The sequence below is a fragment of the Bos mutus genome, chromosome 5 (assembly GCF_027580195.1).
Source record: "Bos mutus isolate GX-2022 chromosome 5, NWIPB_WYAK_1.1, whole genome shotgun sequence".
NCBI lineage: Eukaryota > Metazoa > Chordata > Mammalia > Artiodactyla > Bovidae > Bos > Bos mutus.
In genome coordinates this window covers 103,327,090-103,347,509 of record NC_091621.1, presented here as the reverse complement: position 1 = coordinate 103,347,509, position 20,420 = coordinate 103,327,090, and the positions used below count along the sequence as shown (strand labels likewise).

The window sequence follows — 20,420 nt, the reverse complement described above, 5'->3', positions numbered from 1 at the left end:
CTCCCTAACCCCCCTGCCGCTGCTGGAGCTTCTGGCCAGGCGGACCCTGGGCCTCGGGTGTACACGTCTCCCGCAGGGTGCCCCGCGGGCCTCGTTGCGGGACCGTGAGTGGGGTTTGGTGGGAGCGCTGGGCTTTAGACTCAAGAAGCCATAGGACTCTGTAAAAGCAAAACCGTTTGCAGGAAGCCGGCGTGTCTCAGTCGGTGAGGGAGCCCCGTGTCAGGGCTGCGGGTCGGCTGCTGGCGTGGCCCCCGGTTCACGTGCTGGGCTCTGTCCACTCTCCTGACCCCCCATAGTTATCTGTGCTTCGAAAGCTCCAAGTCCGGCTCTTCCAAGAGGAACAAAGTCATCAAGCTGATGGACATCACAGACATCCAGAAGGTGGGTGCCACCCCCCATCTCAGGAGCGGGCGGCTGTGGGGTCGTGAAGCAGGGAGCCACCCTGGTAGCGGGGTTGGTTAGAGCGAAGCACGGGGGGCTGTGTGGACCGTCGGGCTGTGCTTCTGGGTGGCATCTGTGCAGGCACACGATCCGCCTGTGCTCTCTGGCTGGCGAGGCCCGGGCCATGGAGGTCTCGCTGTCCGGGGCTCCATGGAGGAGAAGGTCCTGGGGTGCGAGGAGGGTGGCCCTGACCCCAGGAGAGCCCCAAGGTGACGCACCTGCTGTCTGCTTTCAGTACAAGGTCCTCTCTGTCCTGCCGGGGTCAGGCATGGGGATCGCCGTGTCCACGCCGTCCACCCAGAAGGTAAAGGCGCTGGCCGGGCCCGGAGGTGGGCGTGGGCCGGGGGTGGGGGCTGCCGGCGTGGCCCGGTCCCACGAGTCCCTGGCCTACGTGGACTCCCACCTGCGCCTGTTTGCTCCCTCCCGCCAGCCGCTGGTGTTCGGCGCCATGGTGCACAGAGACGAGGCATTCGAGACCATCTTCAGCCAGTACATGAAGATCACGTCCGCGGCAGCCGCCGGCGCTGACAGCTAGTGCTGGCTCCTGGACTCCTCTGGAAGGTTTTCTTTTTCTTTTTCTCAACAGTTTGGTAGTGGAAAAAAAAAAATTGGACATCTTCATGATCTTTTGCAATAACCCCCCCAGATGCGTGGTTCCCTTGTGTTGACTCTGCGTTGTGTAGATCCCTTTGTGCAGGGGTCAAGGCTCTCGAGGGCTCGTCCCGTGGACGCGGGGGCCACCGGGAAGGACGACACTACACGGGACCCGCCGCCAGGCACGGCCGGGCCCCCTCGGTCCCCGCGGGGCAGAGACCGCCCAGCCCGGGTCCCGGGCACCAGCAGCTCTTCTGCAGCAAAGCCATAGGAGGAGCGCGCAGGGCCTCCCCGTGGAGAGGGACGTCCATGCCGGGTGAGGGATCCCTGCCAGCCTCCGTGAACGGGCCGGCCCTTCAAGGAGGCCCCAGCACACGTGTTGGGAGCACGATGCCGGCCAGCCTCTCGGGGGCCCGCGATCGGCCTCGGGGATGCGGAGAGGCCAAGGACGACAGCCGCTCGGGGGGCTCCGAGCTTCGGGGCTCGTGCCGGCTTCCAGGCTGCAGGGCCGGCTGGGTGAGGGGCTCATGGGCTGGAGCAGGAAGGATACGGGTGCCCCAGGCACCCCCAGGTGGGCTGAGAGGTGCTGAGCCTGCTCGGCGTTGGCGGCAGCACAGAGCAGAGCGGAGGCCGGCCCGCACCCCGGTGCCCCCAGATGGAGGGGAGCGGGGTCCTCGCAGGCCTGGCGTCAGAAGCCGGCGAGGTGTCGGGACTGGCCCGAGACCTCGGGGATGGACGTGCCGAGCTGCTCAGCGCACTTCCAACAACGGGCCCGCCGGCCCTCAGCTTGTCCCGCACCCCCCGGTGTCACTGGGATCGTTGTTTTTTGAAGAAACAGAAGATTATATTTTTTACAGAGAGCAAGCTGTTTTTCTTATTTTTGTATCATTTTTCAGATGTGATTTTTACCTTTGCTCCTAATTTGCTGGTCGGGTGAGTGACGCGGTGGCCTCACTCAGGTCACATCCCCAGAGGGGTCCCCCCGCCCCATGGGGAGCCTCCCCCACCAGCTCCCGAAGCACACGCCCCGGTCTGGACCGTAAGGGCGGGGCCAGCCCGGCTCCCATTCCCCCCGGCGCTGGGATCTTTTGATTCTGCAGGTCGACCTTGAACGGACGCAGGCGGAGTCCACCCTCAGCCTGGGCTTTGGCCCCTGGTCAGCACAGGTGGAGCGAGTCTCGGGCTGGGGGAGGGTCCACAGCCAGTGGGGCCCCCTCCGGGCCCGAGGCAGGCAGGGTGGGCCCTGGACTGGGCCCAGGGTGACTGCGGGGGCGACACCCGGGAGTGCTGCCGGACGCCCTCGCTGGGGCCACTGTGTGGTCAGCGTGTGTCCCCAAGCCTGGGGCAGGGGCCCTGCAGGGGAGCGGACTTGCTGTCTTCAGAGCCACGTGGCTTGGTTTGAGTCCCTTCCGAGGAGAAAGGGAGATGAAAACTGACCATGTGCTGGGGGCGGCCGCCGGGGGCCGCGGCGGGCCCTGCTTGGAAGCCCGGGGCCTCTGCCGGGAGGGCGCCGGCCTGGGCAGACGCCCTGTCGGCAAGAGCCCGTGTCGTTTTTACTGAATCGTGTAAATCTGGGCAGATGTTTAATTTCTGCGACTGATCACGGAACTAGAGTGAATGTTAACGTTTTTATGTCTGAAGCTTGAGTCTATTTTCAATTGTAAATGCTCCTCACCAGTGTAAGTTTTGTTCTACAAAAGGACTGTACTGTATGAAGAACTAATTGAAAAAAAACCCTCCTGTAACTTTTTTTTTTAAAAAAAACCTTGTTTAAAGAAAAAAGTCTTGTATAAATTATAAATTTTTATTTAAATAAACCTGGAACGTGTTGTGCTCACAGTGGGGGAGGGTGTGGGGTGGCTTTCCTGGCAGGGTCCCGTGGCCAGCAGCGCTGGAGGGCAGTGGGGTTTTGGCGTCAAGGCCGAGGGGCGAGGTGGGTCCCCCGGGAGTGGGCCGTGGGGGCAGGGCGGGGGGCTATGCACACGGACAGGCTGGGAAGAGGGAGGCAGAGGCCGGCTTCCAGAAGAAGGAAGCCAGTGATGGGTGGTGGCCGGCGGGGAGGGGTGTCCAGGGGCTGGCACACACCCTGGAGGGGGGGGTTCAGGCCTGGCCTCCTGGGGACCGTGAGCATCTCTGGGGCCAGGTGCTGCTTGTAGCCCCCACCACACTGAGGCTGAGGTGGGAGGCCGAGGGGTCCTGGGCAGAGGGGTCCTTGGTAGCGCGTGTGGTTCTGCCGGGCCACTCGCCAACACTGGACACGGATGCAGGAACCTGCCTGGCTTCTGCAGCCACTGGGGCCGTGCAGTGACCGTGCTGGGGGCCCGGCGGTGTGGGGCAGGGGGGTCTGGGGGACAGAAGGGGGAGACGGGCGCACAGAGGGAATGAAATGAACGTTCTTGTTCTTGAACTGGGGCTCTCTCCACGGGTGCTGTTTACAACATGGCGTTTGGGGAGTGGATTTTACGACTGACGGACAGGTAAATAAGCAGGCCACACACTGACCAAAGCGGGGTGCTTATGGTGAACCAAGAACTCAGTCTGGTCCGGTTCTCCCCACGGTAACCAACTGGCAAAGCTGATTCCAAAGGTATTTGCTGAAACAGAGACTCGAGTGAGGTGTGAGGGACCCTGAGGACTGCAGGGGTGTCTGGGACCGGCAGCTGTGGTCCGTGATCCGAGGGAGGCCCTAGTGTCCGGCTCGCTGAGATCTGCCCCAAAACCACTAGGACAGGAAGCCCAGCCCCTTCCTCTTGCGGACCCAGCGTCCTCCACTGTCAAGGGCTGGCATCCCACCAACAAGGTCGTGAAGGAAGACAAACGTTCCAGTATCTGTGACTACAGACAGCCCCCAGGCCTGCAGATAAATGAGGCAACCTTTTTGGATATAATCCCACTCAAAAAACAACTGCATTTCTACTTAAAGGAGAGTAGCCTCACAATAACGATGTTTTTAAGAACAAATCCAAATAAAATTGAAAGATGTGGAAAAATTCTAAAGCTCTATGACATGAATGAGGACTGACGTAAATGGAAACACATGCAATGCTAATAGACTGGAAAATTCCGTTTCATGATGAAAACGTTTTAATACCCGCTAAATGAGACAAGCTGCAGAAAATGACACAGTAGGACCACTTTATGTAAAGAGCAAAACCTGCAAAACTAAATACACTATCTCAAGATAAACACATGGGGGAAGGAGAAAAACCTTTCTTCTACCCTCTTACGTTCAGTTACTGGAGTCTGCAAGTTAAATCAACAAAAGGCAAGTTAGGAGAAAAGGCATAGAGTTTTTATTTAATGCTAATATTTACGTATTTTTTTGTTCTGGAGGCCGTTGTAGAAAAAGAGTCTGACCCAAAGAGGTGGTCAGAGTCAGGGTTTTATATGCCGTTTTAATAAAGGGCAATAAATTTGTCAAGAAGTGACAAGATAAAAGGGAGCTTGGGCTTCTTGGGTGAACATACTGAGGAATTTTATTTGCGGGGAAACTAATGGACCAGAGTGAAAGTCGCTTGGTCATGTCTGCCTCTGTGCAACTCCATGGACTATACAGTCCCTGGGATTCTCCAGGTCAGAATACTGGAGTGGGGAGCCTTCCCCTTCTCCAGGGGATCTTCCCATCCCAGGGATTGAACCCAGGTCTCCTGCATTGCAGGTGGATTCTTTACCAGCTGAGCCACAAGAGAAAGGGGCTGGCAAACAGAACGGAAGGGTGGTTTTATTACTCAGGTTGGTCTGTCAGCTCAGAGCTGACTCTGTCTCCAGGGACACGGGTGGCCCCCGAGGGCAGGGGGGCTCACCCGCACATCGGGAGCGCGTGTCCCTCCAGGCAGACGTGGGAGGGGCAGGCAGCTCTGTCTGCATTCCCTGCTGCTTCACTGTCACCTGCTCAGAACACCCTCATGCCCAAGTGGCGCACGTGGGGTGCTGTGTTCTGATCCCCTCACGTGGGTGAAGCAAGCGATTCGCTCCAGTTTTAAAACCATAGTTCCCTCCTCCGTGGGGGGAGGGGAGGCTCGGCCCACAAGGGCACACGGGGAGGAGCCTGGGGGTGAAGATCAGTTCCTTGGCGTGGGTGGTGGGCTCACCATTGCTCACTTTCTTTACATTGTACGTGTTTTCACACAAAAAAATACTCTGCTTTGAAAGACAACAGGAATTTGTAAGAGGAAAAAAAAAAAAGCCACATTCTGCCCAAAGTAACAACTTTATTTGTCTTCTCAAACATATCAGAGCAAATTCGCCATCTTCTAACCTTGAAGCCAGCAAGATTAGAAAGGAAGTTAAGCCCCTTTCCGTTGCCACTGCCAGTTCCACGGGGCCGCTGTGAGGGCAGAGGCAGCTGGCGCCGAGGGGCTGGCACGCCGGCCGCCCTGGCCTGCGCATAACCGGGAACAAGGAACCGCAGCACCGCCGGGCACAGGGTCCTCCCCATCCAGCCATCAGTTCCGATTTTTCCTTAAAATCCTGGAGTTTAGGCTGTGGTCGCTCCACCAGAGTCCTGGCTCGCGGGAAGGTCAGGAAGGTACTCTGGTCCTGGGGTGGGGTCGTCCGCAGCGCCTGGGGTGGGGGTGGGGGCTCAGACAGTCACATGACCCCCGGGGACAGTTCCAGAATCTGCGGTTTTGAAGGTCAGCAAGCGGTTGGAGAATATGGCCAAGGCCACTGGGGACCACATGGCATTACAGGGGTGGGGGTGGGGGGTTCCTTCTCGAACAGAACATGCTTACTCTTGGCCTAGACTGTTTTTCTAGCAACGGCAATGGGTTTCGGGGCAGACCAGTGATTGACGTTTCGCAGGGACGATCAAGACCATGGAGACCCTCTTGGGGACCCTGTAGAAACACGGTCTCCTGAAAAACTCCTGTCGAAGCTGCCCTGGGTGGGAATGAGACAGGACATGCAACATATACGAGTTCTGAGAATGAAGGACATCTGTTAGAAGCGAGGGTGACCGCCGGACCCTGTGTGGTGGCCGGCGGCCCTCAAACCGCCTCTTGTAACAGTCGAGCTCCCTTTTCACAAGTCCAAATGGGGCAGCATCCTCTTAGGTCTCAGATAAAGCTGCTGCAGATGCGTCGTCCACGCACAGAAGCACAAACACAGATGAAACGGGGCCAGGCCAGGCGCCCCCCTCCCGGTCTGGGGTGGGGCCCGCACTTGCGCAGCAAACAAAGGAAAACACGGCCAGCGAGGACACTGTACGCTCTTCCGGTTTACAGGACGCACCTTGCAATAAATACGTGGAAGGAAGTGTGAAGACAACAAAGGCATGGGCCTGGATCACGGGTACAGACGGGGCTGCGGGAAGGGCACCCTGGCACGTGGGACCCTCTCCCCAGGGCGGTGGGGCGCTCGGTCCGAAGTTCACGGGCTGCTTCCCGTCGGGCCACCGAGCCGGGCACGGCAGCCCCCGCCGTGGGGAGAGCACTCGCGGCGTCTAAGCGCTGAGACACTCGCCAGGGCGCCACAGCGGCTGGTTTCCAAGGCGCCTGACCTGTCCTCCCGCCGGATCGTCTAGAAGTGCTGCTGTGACAGGAGTGCAGCCCGGGGAGTCCCTCCCGCTCGCTGGACCAGGCTGCCCCGGAGGGAGTGCAGCCCGGGGAGTCCCACCCGCTCGCTGGACCAGGCTGCCCCGGAGGGAGTGCAGCCCGGGGACTCCCACCCGCTCGCTGGACCAGGCCGCCCCGGAGGGAGTGCAGCCCGGGGAGTCCCTCCCGCTCGCTGGACCAGGCTGCCCCGGAGGCAGACTGGGACACCGCTGCCTTGTAGACGCGCGAGACAGGAAGGCTCCAGATGCGCTGCTCTACTTGCGAGGGACGAGGTAAGTGCTACAAAGCGAACCGCTCCTCAGCAGGGGCTGACCACCAGCGCTGCAGGGCAGGTCTTGCCGAGCAGCCCAGGGACCCCACGGACGCCTGCGGTGCAACGTGCCGCCCGAGTTGCTGCGTTAGAGCCACGGGCGGGCCGTCAGGGCCGTCAGCGCGGCTGCAATCTCAGGGGCCGGCACTCCCCAGCCTGCACGGGCCACTGCCGGGCTGAGACAGGTGAAATGCAGCCCACAGACGCACACAGAACCGGAAATGCCAAATGTTCCACAAAACTGCTGACAAACACGCTAGTTTTCTAAAATCAATATTCAACTATCAAAAATAAATTTCTAAATTTGAATGTATCGCAACATAATTGGTCTGTCGTCATTGTCTGAGACACGGTTCCCACGGCCGGCGCTCAGCCGCGGGACTCTTGCTTGGGGCTTTCTTCGATTCCTCGTGCGAAGAGCCGGACCAGCTGGCAATGGACCCTGCGGAGACAGAGGGTCACACTGAGACCCCGAACCCCGGGCCGGGGGTGAGGCAGGCCTCAGTCACCAGGGGCAGGTCAGGGGCTCAGAGAAATGTCCTGACACCCCCGAGAGACTTGAGTTGGCAAAGGGCCGTGACGGCAAAGCAGAAATCCAGGACTGTGCAGACCCACCCGTGAGCAGAGGGACAGCCCCACAGGCCAGCTCCCTCCCCGCCTGGGTCCACTCATCAGAACCGAGCTGTCGGGGCCGTGGGGCGGGTCCCACGAGGAGCACTCTGAGCGTCAGGAGATGCAGTCCGGGAGGCAAGGGGCCCCACCTTCCACCGCAAGCAAAGCATGTGAGCCTGGGGCTTGGAGGTCTGCCGGGGCTCCTGGGCCCACCCCCAACCCCGGCAGGGCCTCCTCCCCATGTCATGAATGACGTCACACACGCCTCAGAGATGCTGGGTCATAAAAACCCCTGAAGTGACGCGCTGTTCCAGGCACCGTAATATCTATCAAGATGCACAGGATCTATTTCACGAGAGAACCTTTCCTAACTGTGAACCGTTCCTAAGCCGGCATTAAAAATACTTGCATTTCCTGAACTTGTGAAATGAGTCGACCGAAAGCAGAGCCCTGCACACAGGACCACGGGATGGGCTTTCTTGGGACCTTGGAGCCCTCCTGCCCTGAGATGCGACGTGCGCGGTCACTGCCACGCTGGCTGCACCCCGGCTGCAAGAGCAGGGACAAGCAGGCCGGGCCTCGGGGAGGCTGGAGAGCCTGCCCCTGCCCGTGGCTTTGCTTGGACGCCAAGGGTAGAGAGGCCCGGCTGGGGTCAGTGGCTGGTTGCCTGAGAAGCCATCTACAGCGGGGTGATAAGCGAGGATGCGCAGCCGAAACGTGGGACATGTGCCCCGAAACGTGGGCGATGTGCCCCAGCTGTCCTTCCACGCTGCGGGGGTGGGGCTACGTGCCTGCTTGTGGCCACCTTCCTCATGTGACCCACTCACGATGGTCAACCAGGGCCCAGTGTGGTTTGCTTAAAGTAGGCTTCCCTGCTGGCCCAGACAGTAAAGAATCTGCCCGCAATGCAGGAGACCTGAGTTCTTCTGGGAAGATCCCCTGGAGAAGGAAATGGCAACCCACTCCAGTGTTCTTGCCTGGGAAATTCCATGGACAGAGGAGCCTGGCGGGCTACAGTCCAAGGTGTCGCAAAGAGTCGGACACGACTGAGCGACTAACACTTTCACTTTTCTCTCAAGATCCTAAGGACGTTTGTAACAGGATGGAAAGAATCCTTCTAGAATTAAACAGCTCCCCTCAATCTCTCAGGGGCTTCCCAGGTGGAGCTAGTGGTAAAGAACCCGCCTGCCAGTGCAGGAGACGTAAGAGATACAGGTTCCATCCCTGGGTGGGAGGGATCCCCTGGAGGAGGAAATGGCAACCTACTCCAACATTCTTGCCTGGAGACTCCCCATGGACAGAGGAGCCTGGCGGGCCAGAGTCCACGGGGTCACAAAAAGTCGGACACGACTAAAGCAACTTCGCACGCTTAACACCCACACCTCCATCAGCTGCTGCTGCTGCTAAGTCGCTTCAGTCGTGTCCGACTCTGTGTGACCCCATAGACGGCAGCCCACCAGGCTCCCCGTCCCCGGGATTCTCCAGGCAAGAACACTGGAGTGGGTTTCCATTTCCTTCTCCAATGCATGAAAGTGAAAAGTGAAAGTGATGTCGCTCAGTCGTGTCCGACTCTTAGCGACCCCATGGACTGCAGCCCACCAGGCTCCTCTGCCCGTGGGATTTTCCAGGCAAGAGTACTAGAGTGGGGTGCCATTGCCTTCTCCAACCTCCATCAACAGCCATTAAAAAAAAAAAAGAAGAATGCGTTTATGTCCTTCCATGGAGAAAAAACCTTTTTTGGCACTTATATTTAAAAAAAAAAATCTTTCTTGGCACTTAGATTTCACCTGGTTATGTAATACACATAACCAGATTGCAGATTCCCAAGCCCAAATACAATAGGCCTAATGGATTTGGGGCTGGAGGGGCAGGCCTGGCACCCTGGACCTTAGCTTGGCCGTGGGTTCCTCGGGCCGGAGCACGTCCTGGTGGAGTCAGTGGACCCAGGGCTCCGAAAGCGCCCACACAGGGAGTTTGTTAGTTTAAGTCGTTAGGAGACGAGAGGGAACATCGTGCAGGGTGTGGCAGAGAAAGTGAAACGGAGGGGCTTCCACCCCCAGCATCCTGCCAGCACTGAGACAAGGGCGTCTCCGGGGACCATCCCGGGCACGCCCGTGCGTTCACAGCGGGCTGCCACACGCCAGGCTGTAGGGTGCCAGGCTCCCAGAGCCCCTGGGGCACACCCGTGCGTTCACGGTGGGCTCTCACACGCCAGGCTGTAGGGCGCCGCCTCTGCTCACCTGACCTCGATGGCCGGGCTGCTGAGCACCTCCCCGTCGCAGTTCCAGCTGCTGCTGGAGGAGCGGCAGCAGCAGGAGGCGGGGTGCTCGCTGCACAGCGGTCCCAGCCGCTTCTTCCCGCGGCCCAGCACACTGCTGTCCTCCTCCTCCGCGGGCTTCGACACAAACTGGAACTTCTTGACGCGATAGACCTCCACGAAGGTGAAGTCAAACTAGCGAGAGACAGCCAGACAGGAACGCGCGCTCAGCGGCGCTGCGCTGGGGGCATGACCACCGTCGGGGGCCTCCCAGGGGGCCCCCCACAGCGTGGGGACATGAGAAATGGTCACCACCACGCTTAAAACCCAGTCTCACCTACACTGCGTGACACTTTAAAGAATCCCGTAGTTCCCAGCAGCGACTTGTACCGTTCTTTACCTTTTTAACAAGCGGTACTTTAAAAGCCACAGGGAAACACTCTTGGACCAGATCTTAGAACAAACTTAACAGCCATGAACTTCACCACAACCTGAGACCGATCAAGAGTTGCACCTGTCTGGATAGCGTTAGACTCGGGATCCTCCCACCCCGCGTCACTGCACGCATGACTGTGACTAAGGGTCTCAGCAGAACCCCTTCCAGGAGCTGGAAGACTGTGCCATAAGTGGGCTGCGAGAGCAGCAGAAAACGGCGCTGCATCGGCCTGTCCTGTCTGTAAACAGGAAGAGAAACAACAGGGGAGCATGTGGAGACATTCGCGTCGCCTGGTGTCCAGAGCCAAGGCTTATACGTGAGGCTTTATACGGAGGAAGCATGGCCGAGTTCACAGTGGGTGAATGGCAGGCAGAGGAGTCTGCTGCGGCCCCTCGCACGCACAGCGATCCCCCGAGGGGCCGCCCGGGTGGAGGACGCGCTGGCGCAGGCGGCGTGGAGGCCGCGGGACCCTCACCTGGTCGCCCTGGTTGGTGTGCCTGACCAGAAAGCGCAGGAAGTTGAACCGGGAGCACTTCCGGATGAGGATGAGGTCGGAGGAGCCGTCCCCCAGGTGGGCGGCCGGGGAGAGGCCTTGGGGGCTCCGGGGACAGGCGCAGGACATGTTGGTGGCGTTGATGGCCAGGAACTGCCCGCAGAGGACCTTCCACTCCTCCACCTCCTCTGAAGCGGGAGGAAGCATCACAGTTCAGTCGCTCAGTCGTGTCTGACTCTTTGCAACCCAGGACTGCAGCATGCCAGGCCTCCCTGTCCATACCAACTCCCGGAGCTTACTCAAACTCATGTCCATTGAATTGGTGATACCATCCAACAGTCTCACGCCATGTTAAACTGGGACCCGGCAGGTGGGGGTGGGCTTCCTACCCCTCGGCATCGGCACAGAGACAGCCCGCCCGCAGTCACCTCCCGAGGGGCAGTCCTCCCCAGGGCTGGGATGGGGGGCTCTGGGACCACCATCTAGGGCAGGGGTCGCCAGATCTGGCCTGCCACCTGAGTGTGTGTGGCCTGTGAGTTAAGACTGAGTTTTACATTTTTAGATGGTTGCGGGGGAAAAAAAATTAAATGAGGAAAGTACTGTGTGATGTATGGAAATGACATGAGACAAATCTCGGCATCCACAAATCGCCCATGACTTTCATCCAAGGCCTCGGCGAGGCCACTCACTGAACCCCCAGTCCCAGAGCATTCTGGAGACAGGCGTGGAGTAACTCAGAGGGACGCGGTGAGAGGGGCCCTTCCCCAAGGTCCGGCAAAGGCCAGGGCGCTCGGCCTGGAGGAACCGAGGAGCGGGTGCTCCGCAGAGAGGGAGGAGGGGCCCCGGGCCCGGACACCTTACCCGTGCCGTCCAGGCCGTACAGCGACCGCTTCTGCTCCTCCTCCAGCTGCTGCCTGCTCTGCCTGCACACGGGGCACCTGCGGCAGCAGCGCCGGGTTGGTGACGCGCGCACAGCAGGGCCCACCAGCCCCTCCCGCGCAGCTGGCGTGCAGCCTCGGAGGCTTCACTTAAAAATACTTCCCTTGCACGTTAATTTGAGCTCTCAAAATCAGATTGACTCTTAGAAATTATACGGGCAACATATCCTTCTCGGAAATTTATGGAAGTTACAAAAAGCCAGGCGCATCCCTTGGGGGTCCTGTATCGGTTCAGGGGAGGGGTGAGCTCGGCCCGCAGTTGGGCGGGGGGGCCACCGGCGGGAGCAGAAACCAGCTGCAACGCCCGCCGTGGACCCTCCAGAGCCCTTGCTCCCTTCGCATGACAGGTAACACGGCGGCCGTTTGGTCCAGTAGGTGACAAGCGAGTCAGCGGCTCAGAGCTCAGGGTGTGGGGGACCCCTTTAGGGTTTGGGGGACCCTGGCCGCTGGACATGATGAACGGCACCCCCCACCTTACACTGCAAGGACCGCCCCACTCACAACCCCAGCTGGTCCTGCTTCCGTCTCATCACCTGAACAGAAGCATGCATGCGAGATGCTTACCCCGCCCGGCAGGGTTTCCGGTCCCTCGGGGAGCCCACCGTGTGCTGAGCTGGCAGGAAGGACACTGTGCCTTCATAGCAGTGATGGGAGAAGAAGGTCTTCAACCCTGAGGACAGAGTGCGAGGGAGAGGAGATGGCGCCGTCAGCCTCGTGAAGGGGCTGGCGGGTCGCCGGGGTCGTCGGAGACAGAGCATCCGCAGAAGGACAGGGCCCCTCCGGCCTCTGGCTGAGCCGCCGCCACCGTCTCGGGGCGCTGCAGGCTCCTGGCTGCCAGGGCCGCCTTCTGTGCTGGCAGAGGGGGCGTCTCGGCCACCAGGGAACCCTCGTGGCCTCAGGTTCTGCCTGTGAAGCCCCGGGCACACCCCCAGGCTTGGGCCTGTCGTCCTCAGCTCTGGGGTCTCTGGGGGCTGGCTCTCATGATAGAATGCTGACTGAGGAGGAGCCGCTCCTCGTGGATAGGTAAAGAGAGCGGCTTCTTGGACGGAATCGAGTCGTGGGGAAGATGCCGCGGAGACGGCCGAAGTGAGGACGAGAAGACGATACAAGTGCGGCTCACGAGCGGAGGCGGCTCTGAAAGGCCTGCTGTGGGTTAAGCGCTATCAAATTTCACCGCGAGCTACAGAGACAGCATTCCTGGAAGAAGAGTCGACTGATGCGGCAAACTTCAGTGTCGTCTTATTTTAAGAAATTGCGACACCCCGCCTTCAGCACCCCCCACCCCGATCCGTCAGCAGCATCACGGAGGCAAGACCCTGTACCCCACAAGGGTTACAACTCATGGAAGGCTCAGATGGCAGTTAGCAGTTTTTAACCGTAAAGAACTTTCAGACTGAGGTATGCACCTTTCTCAGCTACGATGCTACTGCACACAGCACGCTTGAGTGTACACGTAACCTCACATGCACAGGGAAAGCAAAACATTCACGTGGCCTGCTGTGTTTTGACATTTGCTTTCTCAGAGTGGTCTGCAACTGAGCCCTACGTGTCTCCAAGGTGTGCCTGTAAACTTTACCCAAAGGTGAACCATAAGGGGAGTGACCAGAGAAATGACGCATCAAATACAGCCAAAAAGGAGGGGATTCCCTGGAGGTCCAGTGGCTAGAACGCTGCGTATCCATTGCCCGGGGCCTGAGGAATCGGGGAACTAAGATCCCGAAAGCCACGAGGTGCAGCCAAAAAATAAAAATAAATAAGTGAATACAGCCAAGGCATTCACCTCAACCACAAGAGTGTCAGATTCTGAGCCCTTTGTCCTTTCAAGCCTCCTTCTGCATTGGGGCTGCCCTGGTGGCTCAGCTGGTAAAGAATCCGCCTGCACCAGGGAGACCTGGGTTCGATCCCTGGGTTGGGAAGATTCCCTGGAGAAGGGAAAGGCTACCCACTCCAGTATTCCGGCCTGGAGAAGTCCATGGGCCGTATAGTCCAATGGGGTCGCAAAGAGTTGGACACGACAGAGCCTTTCACTTCACTCTGCATTTAAACGCCGAAAGCTGGTGCTGCACACGGCCTGAAACTGCAGACCCTCACTGGTTTGTCCGACCTGGAGTCAGCTGACCTCCATTCCCAGCCCTGCACCCGGGGACCCGGGGGCCTGCGCCCCAGGGAGAGCGAGCCGGCAGGGGCTGGGGGCGCAGGGAAGGCCGGGAGCCGGGCTACCTGAGAAGTCGTATCTGATGAGGCCCATCCACCGCTTCCTCTCACTGTCCTTGATGATGTCGCCGTAGAAGCCGTAGCCCAGCAGGGACACCGAGTACCGCAGGAGCGTGCTGTCATGGTGCACGGCCGACACGTCCATGGACAGCGAGTCCCCTGCGGAGAGAGGCCACGTGGGAGCCTGGCTCAGATTTCCGAAAGGGGCTGGGAAAGCTGCTCTGTGGGGAGGGAACAACAGGGCCAGGAAGCTCGCTAAAGGCTGCTGCTAGCTGAGAGGACAGTGGTCTTGAGGAGGAGGACGAGGCGCCTGGGTTCTCAGCCATAAAGTCACGAAGGCACCGCCTGTAAACACGGCCCTTGTGACTTCAGGGGACACGGAGTACAGGACTGCCGTCGGGGACGAGGACAGGGCAGGGAGCCACACGGGGGCCCTGCAGGCGCCTGGACAGCGCCGAGCAGTGACGACTGCTGCAGGGTCTCCTGCCCCGGGGACGTGCCGTCTAGAGGAGTTGGGGGGGTCTGTCCCCCCAGGATGATAAGGGGCCGAGTCCTGAGCAGGGAAGAGGGCTGAGATCAGGGCTCCAGACCGGCGGGGTGCGCCTGGCCAGTGCAGGGGGTGAGGGGAGAGCCGGCCGGGGCACGGGTGCCAGGCGCCCAAAGGCTGGGTGAGGGCCCTGGAGGGTCTGAGCAGCGCCTGTGTTTCTGAGGGTCACCCAGCTGGACGAGCTGGATGGTGGCAGGGGAGGGTGGCAGACAGGGCCCCGCGGGGGGACGGGCCAGGGCACCCGCGTGGTGAGGCAGACGGATGCCTGTGTGCGCCTGGAGCCCTGGGGTCCCGCGAGCCGAGCAGCAGTAATGGGGCGCCTACCCACGATGATGTGCAGAGCCGAGGTCTCTGCGTCGTTTGTGCCGACGGTCGAGTAGCACACGCAGTCTGTCGACCCTAAGACGGGGAGAGATCCTTAACGTCACTGCAGGAACTTAAGATCCTAACGTGTTTCCAAGTAGGGAAGCAGTAAGCGCTTCCTTTTCTTCCAAGGACTGGGGGAAATACGGCGTAAATACAATCTACCTACAAAATTAGTTCCTGAGGTCGTTACTGTTTGTTGTTCAGTCGTTAAGTCATGTCCAGTCTTTGTAACCCCATGGACTGCAGCACACCAGGCCTCCCTGTCCACCACCAACTCCCGGAGTTTACTCAAACTCATGTCCATCGAGTCAGTGATGCCATCCATCCATCTCATCCTCTGTCTTGCCCTTCTCCTCCTGCCCTCAATCTTTCCCAGAATCAAGGTCTTTTCCAGTGAGTCGGCTCTTTGCATCAGACCATAGCACTGAGGTTGAGTCATCAGGAATGCTGAGACTGACCTTGATTACTATCAATGAGCTCCTCACAGAGCTTTCAGAGACCTCGTCTGGGCCCTGTGTGGGGCGTGGGGGGTGGACCTCGGGTGGCGGGGCAGGACTTGCAGCAGTGCCCAGCTGCTATGAAGATGGGCAGCAGCCCTGGGGCTCCAGACCACCAGCCCCAAGGGGCTCAAGGGGAAGTGCACACTAGACAGCTTGTGAGGGTCACAGAAGGGGGGCCCGTGGGGCCTGAGAGACCCAGAGCCCCAGCCCAGCCCAGTCCCGGGTCGTCTGAGAAAGGCAGGTGACCTCAGAGCACCCAGCTAGTGCCTGGATCAGTGATGCTACGGGTCCTCCCTAGGCCTGTCCTGGTTCTAACTGGGTCACCACCTGAGTGGGCAGAGAATCTCCCAGCTGCTTATTTATAGCCGACTCCTGCACCCTGCTCCACCCCCGAGATCCTGACTCAGTGGGCTGGGGACGGGGCTGAAACGGAAATTTAAAACGTCTGCAGAATAGCTGAAAACCCCAGTCTAGACTTCCCCAAAGTAAACTGACGGTGCTCAGAACTGCACACTAAATATCGCACAGACACACGACCAGCACTGACCGAGACCCATCACAGTCACCACCGTGCTGCCAGGCACGCAAGCTCCGGCCGCAGGCAGGGTCCAGACGCCGTGTCCTCAGGCCCCAGAGCATTCTGCACGTCCCTCAGCCTACGTGACGTGGGATGGGGCTGCAGGTCCATGGCTGCACAAAGAGGCGCTGGATCGCAGGCAGCCTTGGTCGTCTCTCAGAGCAACAGAATCTGGTCCAGTTTGCGATCAGAGTAAAGGCTCTTTAAGTGTTAATAGTTAATCTAAGCTAACTGATGGCTTCTTATGGCTGGTAACATATAGACTCATAACATACAAATCTGCCCTCTGACCGTGGAACCTCACCAGCATCTTCAGCCAGAAAACAGGGCGATGGCACCATTCACACCCAAGGCTGACCCAGCAGGGTCCCTGCCGCTGCAGCTCAGACAAGGGCAGGGAGGGCGTCCCCTCCCGGTTCAGTTCAGTTCAGTTGCTCAGTCGTGTCTGACTCTTTGCGACCCCATGAATCGCAGCACGCCAGGCCTCCCTGTCCATCACCAACTCCCGGAATTCACTCAGACTCACGTCCATCAAGTCGGTGATGCCATCCAGCCATCTGATCCTCTGTCATCCCCTTTTCCTCCTGCCCCCAATCCCTCCCAGCATCAGAGTCTTGTCCAATGAGTCAACTCTTTGCATGAGGTGGCCAAAGTACTGGAGTTTCAGCTTTAGCATCATTCCTTCCAAAGAAATCCTTGGAAGAAAAGTTATGACCCCTCCCGGTTAGATGTACACAAAGCCCCTGCCTCACCTCCTACCCCCTGACTACAGTGGGTCCTTTGAAAGAACGAGGTGCTTCCTTGAGTCATGAAACACGCTAAGCCAGCCAACTCAGGACAAGCCAGCCACCTTACACCCCGAGGCCCCCAGCCCTGACACCCAGCCCCGGGCTCCAGGCACCAGTTGCTTCTTCCAGGCCGCCGCCTGCTCCCTGGGCTCCCCTTCTCCTCCACTGTGCTCCAGGCCCCAACGCCCACCCACCACCAACAGTCGGCTCTCTGAGAGCACAGACCACCGCCACCACCTGGTGGGAACCTGGTGCCCGGGGAGGAGGGCAGGACCCCTTCCCGCATGCAGCCGTGGTCCCACGTCCGGTGCGTGGAGAGAAGAGCACGCCTGAAAGGGAGTAAATCTGAAGGCAAAGCCACGGGCGACCTGCCCGGCCCGCACCCGATGGACAGACCCGGACGCCTGGCCCCCTCACAGTGGACAGACCCTGATGCCCGGCCCCCTCATAATGGACAGACCCCGACACCCAGGTGCCCCCAGTGGACAGGCCCCGCCCACCCCAGCCCCAGTGAACAGAGCCCGAGGTCCGGCCCCGCCCAGTGGACAGACCCCGCTCACCCCACCCCCCAATGGACAGAGCCCGACGTCCGGCCCACGTACCCGCGGGGATGATGCCGATGCGCAGTGGGCTGGGCACCAGCGTGGCCCGGGGCTGGTTCTGGTCCACGCCGGCGTCCCTCTGCGTCCTGCCCACCAGGCCGTGGAGAACCTCGCTGAACATGCCGTCTCCGCCCACGCACACGATGCTGCGGGAGGAACAGGGGGCGGACTCAGCACCCGTGGCCGGCCCCCAGCTCCCCGAGGGTCCAGGCAGGGCCTTCCTGACTGCCTGTGCCGCTGGGACCGCCGGCCCCCACCCACCCACTTTGCTCCTGCTCCCGGCAGACGGCATTAGACCCTCTGTGTCTAAGGAGGGGAGCCTTCGGAGCCTGCTGTAGCCACAGGCCGGGCTCTGAAAGGTCTGGGGGACCGAGTGAAGGCGGGGCTGGGACCAGGCCTCAGAGGACGCCCCTGCCCCCCAGCATGGCTGCTGAAAGGTAAGCCGGCAAGACCCCCACAGACCCCTCTTCCCCTGCCAGCCCCTCACCAAGGTCCCCAGGAGCCTGGACCCTGTGGCAGGTGACACACGGCTCCCTCCCGGCCCATCCCCACCACGGCCCACTCCCGCCGTGTGACCCTGGATCTGCTGACCCTCAAGCTACCTGACGTCCCCAGGGCCACAGTCGCCCACTGGGGACCTGAGAGCCTTCTTGGGGCCCTGGAGTGGGAGCAGTGACACTCAGGACGCCGAGCGCCAGCAGAGACGGTGCTGGCGGCCCTGGTCACACAGCTGGAGAGACGGGGACGAGGGTCAGACAGATGCTGGCTGCACGGGCCCTGAGCCTTCACACGACCGGACAGGCCGGGCCCCCAGCTCAGCTGACGTGACCCCCAGCTGGCTACACGGGATTCGAAACCTGCTGGGTGACGCTTGGGGAGCACCTGGTCATGGGGACTAGCCGATTCTCCCCTAGACGTCCTGGAGGGCATCCCCCTGTCCTGTGCCCTCTGCCGGTGTCCAGCTGCTCCTGCCATGGACCCATAAACCCTGGCGGCCTCCCGGCTCCAATCCCATCTCCATGCTATTCGCCATGTGAGTCTCAACCAAAACTCCCGCACCCAGAGGGGCGCCGTGTGTGAGCTTTCCGTCTCCTCACCACCTTTCTCGCTCTCTGCTCATCCACCAGGCCCCGACCACGTACCAGCCCTGTGCCGGGCAAGGGGACGGCTGTGCCTGAGGCAGAGGAGGCCGGTTTGCAGGAGCTGACCAGCGCACAGGGACAGCAGAGATGCAGACAGGGACCAGCTCTGCACCCCGTGCCATCTGCACCCCCGTGCCATCGCAGCCGGAAACGCACACCCGGGTCCTGACCGAGAGGAGGTCTTGGACCCCAGACCAAGGGACGGGCGGCAGTCGGCCCCGCCAGGAAGGCCGAGGACCCGTGCGGGGCTACAGGAGGCCAGAGACACGGCCCTGCATCTGAAGGCCACGCCTGCCCCGGGGCTCTTTTGTTTTAGGGAACTAAAGGAGCGCGTGTAGAACCTGGGTCAGGACAGCACACGGGTGACGGCATCTGTGTCAGGGCCCATCTCCTGGGCAGTGAGTGATGCCCGCATCTTAGCTCTGAGGACCTCCTCGACTTTAGGGCACACACACACATATTTAGGGACAAGAGGTGATCACCTTCAAATGAGAAGATTTCTGTATGAGGCGGTAAGACTGAGAAGGGAAACCAAACTTCCACGGCGGTCCTCTGAGGAGCAGAGGAACGCAGGGTCCTCCGCAGTTCCTGCTTTGCCCAGCTTGAGGAGAGGCAGGTTTACTTCGGGGGGAGGGAGGGAGCAGGGCCGGTGAGGACAGGCTGAAAGTAGGGGATGGGGGCCTCACTCACCCGTCGTACTTATCGATGTTGAGCTCATACAGACTCTCCTTGGCATGATTGGCACGTTCAGTTACTGTGGGAGAGACAACATGAGCTTGTAGCGTTTACACTCAAGCCTGAGAATCCGCTTTAAAGTGAAGGCGGGTTAAACCACTTTAAACTGAGGGCCTATAAAATCCTCAGGGGGGTTGGCTATAAGGAATCCTCCTCAGTCTTCCCTGAATCCCCTTCACGGAGAGGGATGGAGCTGGCCTCAGGGAGCACGGCCTCCCAGAATACACTCCGCAGGTAAAATGTCCCATTATTGGCACTTGCTGCTGCTGCTAAGTCGCTTCAGTCATGTCTGACTCTGTGCGACCCCAGAGATGACAGCCCACCAGGCTCCCCGGTCCCTGGGATTCTCCAGGCAAGAACACTGGAGTGGGTTGCCATTTCCTTCTCCAATGCATGAAAGTGAAAACTGCAAGTGAAGTCGCTCAGTCGTGTCTGACTCTTAGCAACCCCATGGACTGCAGCCCACCAGGCTCCTCCATCCATGGGATTTTCCAGGCAAGAGTACTGGAGTGGAGTGCCATTGCCTTCTCCTTATTGGCGCTTAATTGCCAACAAATAACGATTTTGGGGGGAAGAGGTTACATCTTCTATTTCATAGTTTCCCCTTAGTAGCCAAAAGACTTTGTAAATTTTAGAATACCAAATGTAGAAAATGTCAATCCATCGTCCGTTTACTCATTATAATTTCTAAAACTCTTGTGCACACAATTTTGTGTCCTTTCTCCCTCAGCATCTTATCACAACCCCCTTTCTATCACTGAAACGTCCTTGTAAAGACCATTTTAAAGAACTACAAACTATTCCTCCAGATTCAGCTCAATGTTATCCATGTTTCTTGTTTGGGGCATCAGTGGTTTCCACTGTTTCGCTTTTATAAAAACGAGTCAAGAGACATCTGCGTACCTCCCTCTCTGCACAGCCGATGGTTTCCCCTGGGAAGTTAAAAAACCCTAAGACGCTTGACCCGCACCGCCAAGTGGCCCTTTAATAAGTTTACTCAAATCCTTCGAGGCGCTGAATAGGAGGCACTGTCTCCCCACAGCCTCCCAGCGTCGAAGACGTGCTCTGAAGCTCAGTGCCACAAACGTGGCATCGCACCGTGGTCCTTTAAAATGTCACTCACTGGTGAAACGATTTCTAAGCCTTACTAACTGCATCTCCTGCAAGAACTTTCTGTCTGTGGTCTTTGTCCTTTTCCCTCTTGCTGTTTTTCTTGAGGGATTTATATGCTAACCGTCGGCTGGAACAGTCTATACTCTTTGCTTTGCATTCTTCTCATTCTGGCATGCCAAAACCCCGACATTCTATTTAGT

At 59.3% G+C, this 20,420-nt stretch overlaps 2 protein-coding genes across 3 annotated transcripts in view; one reads left to right on the top strand and one right to left on the bottom strand.

The window, feature by feature from the left end:
* The window catches only part of GRAMD4 (GRAM domain containing 4), a 66,407-nt gene extending 63,548 nt beyond the window's left edge, over positions 1-2,859 (top strand). For both annotated transcript variants that reach the window (XM_070371427.1, XM_070371428.1), the window contains 3 exons: positions 297-381; positions 677-745; positions 872-2,859. In XM_070371427.1, the coding sequence (XP_070227528.1) occupies positions 297-381; positions 677-745; positions 872-976 (259 nt within the window). In that variant the 3' untranslated portion in view covers positions 977-2,859. The remainder of the gene's footprint in view (positions 1-296; positions 382-676; positions 746-871) is intronic.
* Positions 2,860-5,742: 2,883 nt separating this feature from the next.
* Positions 5,743-20,420, bottom strand: part of CERK (ceramide kinase) — a 36,932-nt gene continuing 22,254 nt past the window's right edge. Inside the window, exons 6-14 of the mRNA XM_070370148.1 lie at positions 19,063-19,126; positions 17,231-17,376; positions 14,722-14,796; positions 13,857-14,009; positions 12,201-12,306; positions 11,560-11,636; positions 10,681-10,886; positions 9,753-9,964; positions 5,743-7,342 (exon numbers count right to left, since the gene is read on the bottom strand). Coding sequence (XP_070226249.1) covers positions 7,270-7,342; positions 9,753-9,964; positions 10,681-10,886; positions 11,560-11,636; positions 12,201-12,306; positions 13,857-14,009; positions 14,722-14,796; positions 17,231-17,376; positions 19,063-19,126 — 1,112 coding nt within the window. The 3' untranslated portion in view covers positions 5,743-7,269. The remainder of the gene's footprint in view (positions 7,343-9,752; positions 9,965-10,680; positions 10,887-11,559; positions 11,637-12,200; positions 12,307-13,856; positions 14,010-14,721; positions 14,797-17,230; positions 17,377-19,062; positions 19,127-20,420) is intronic.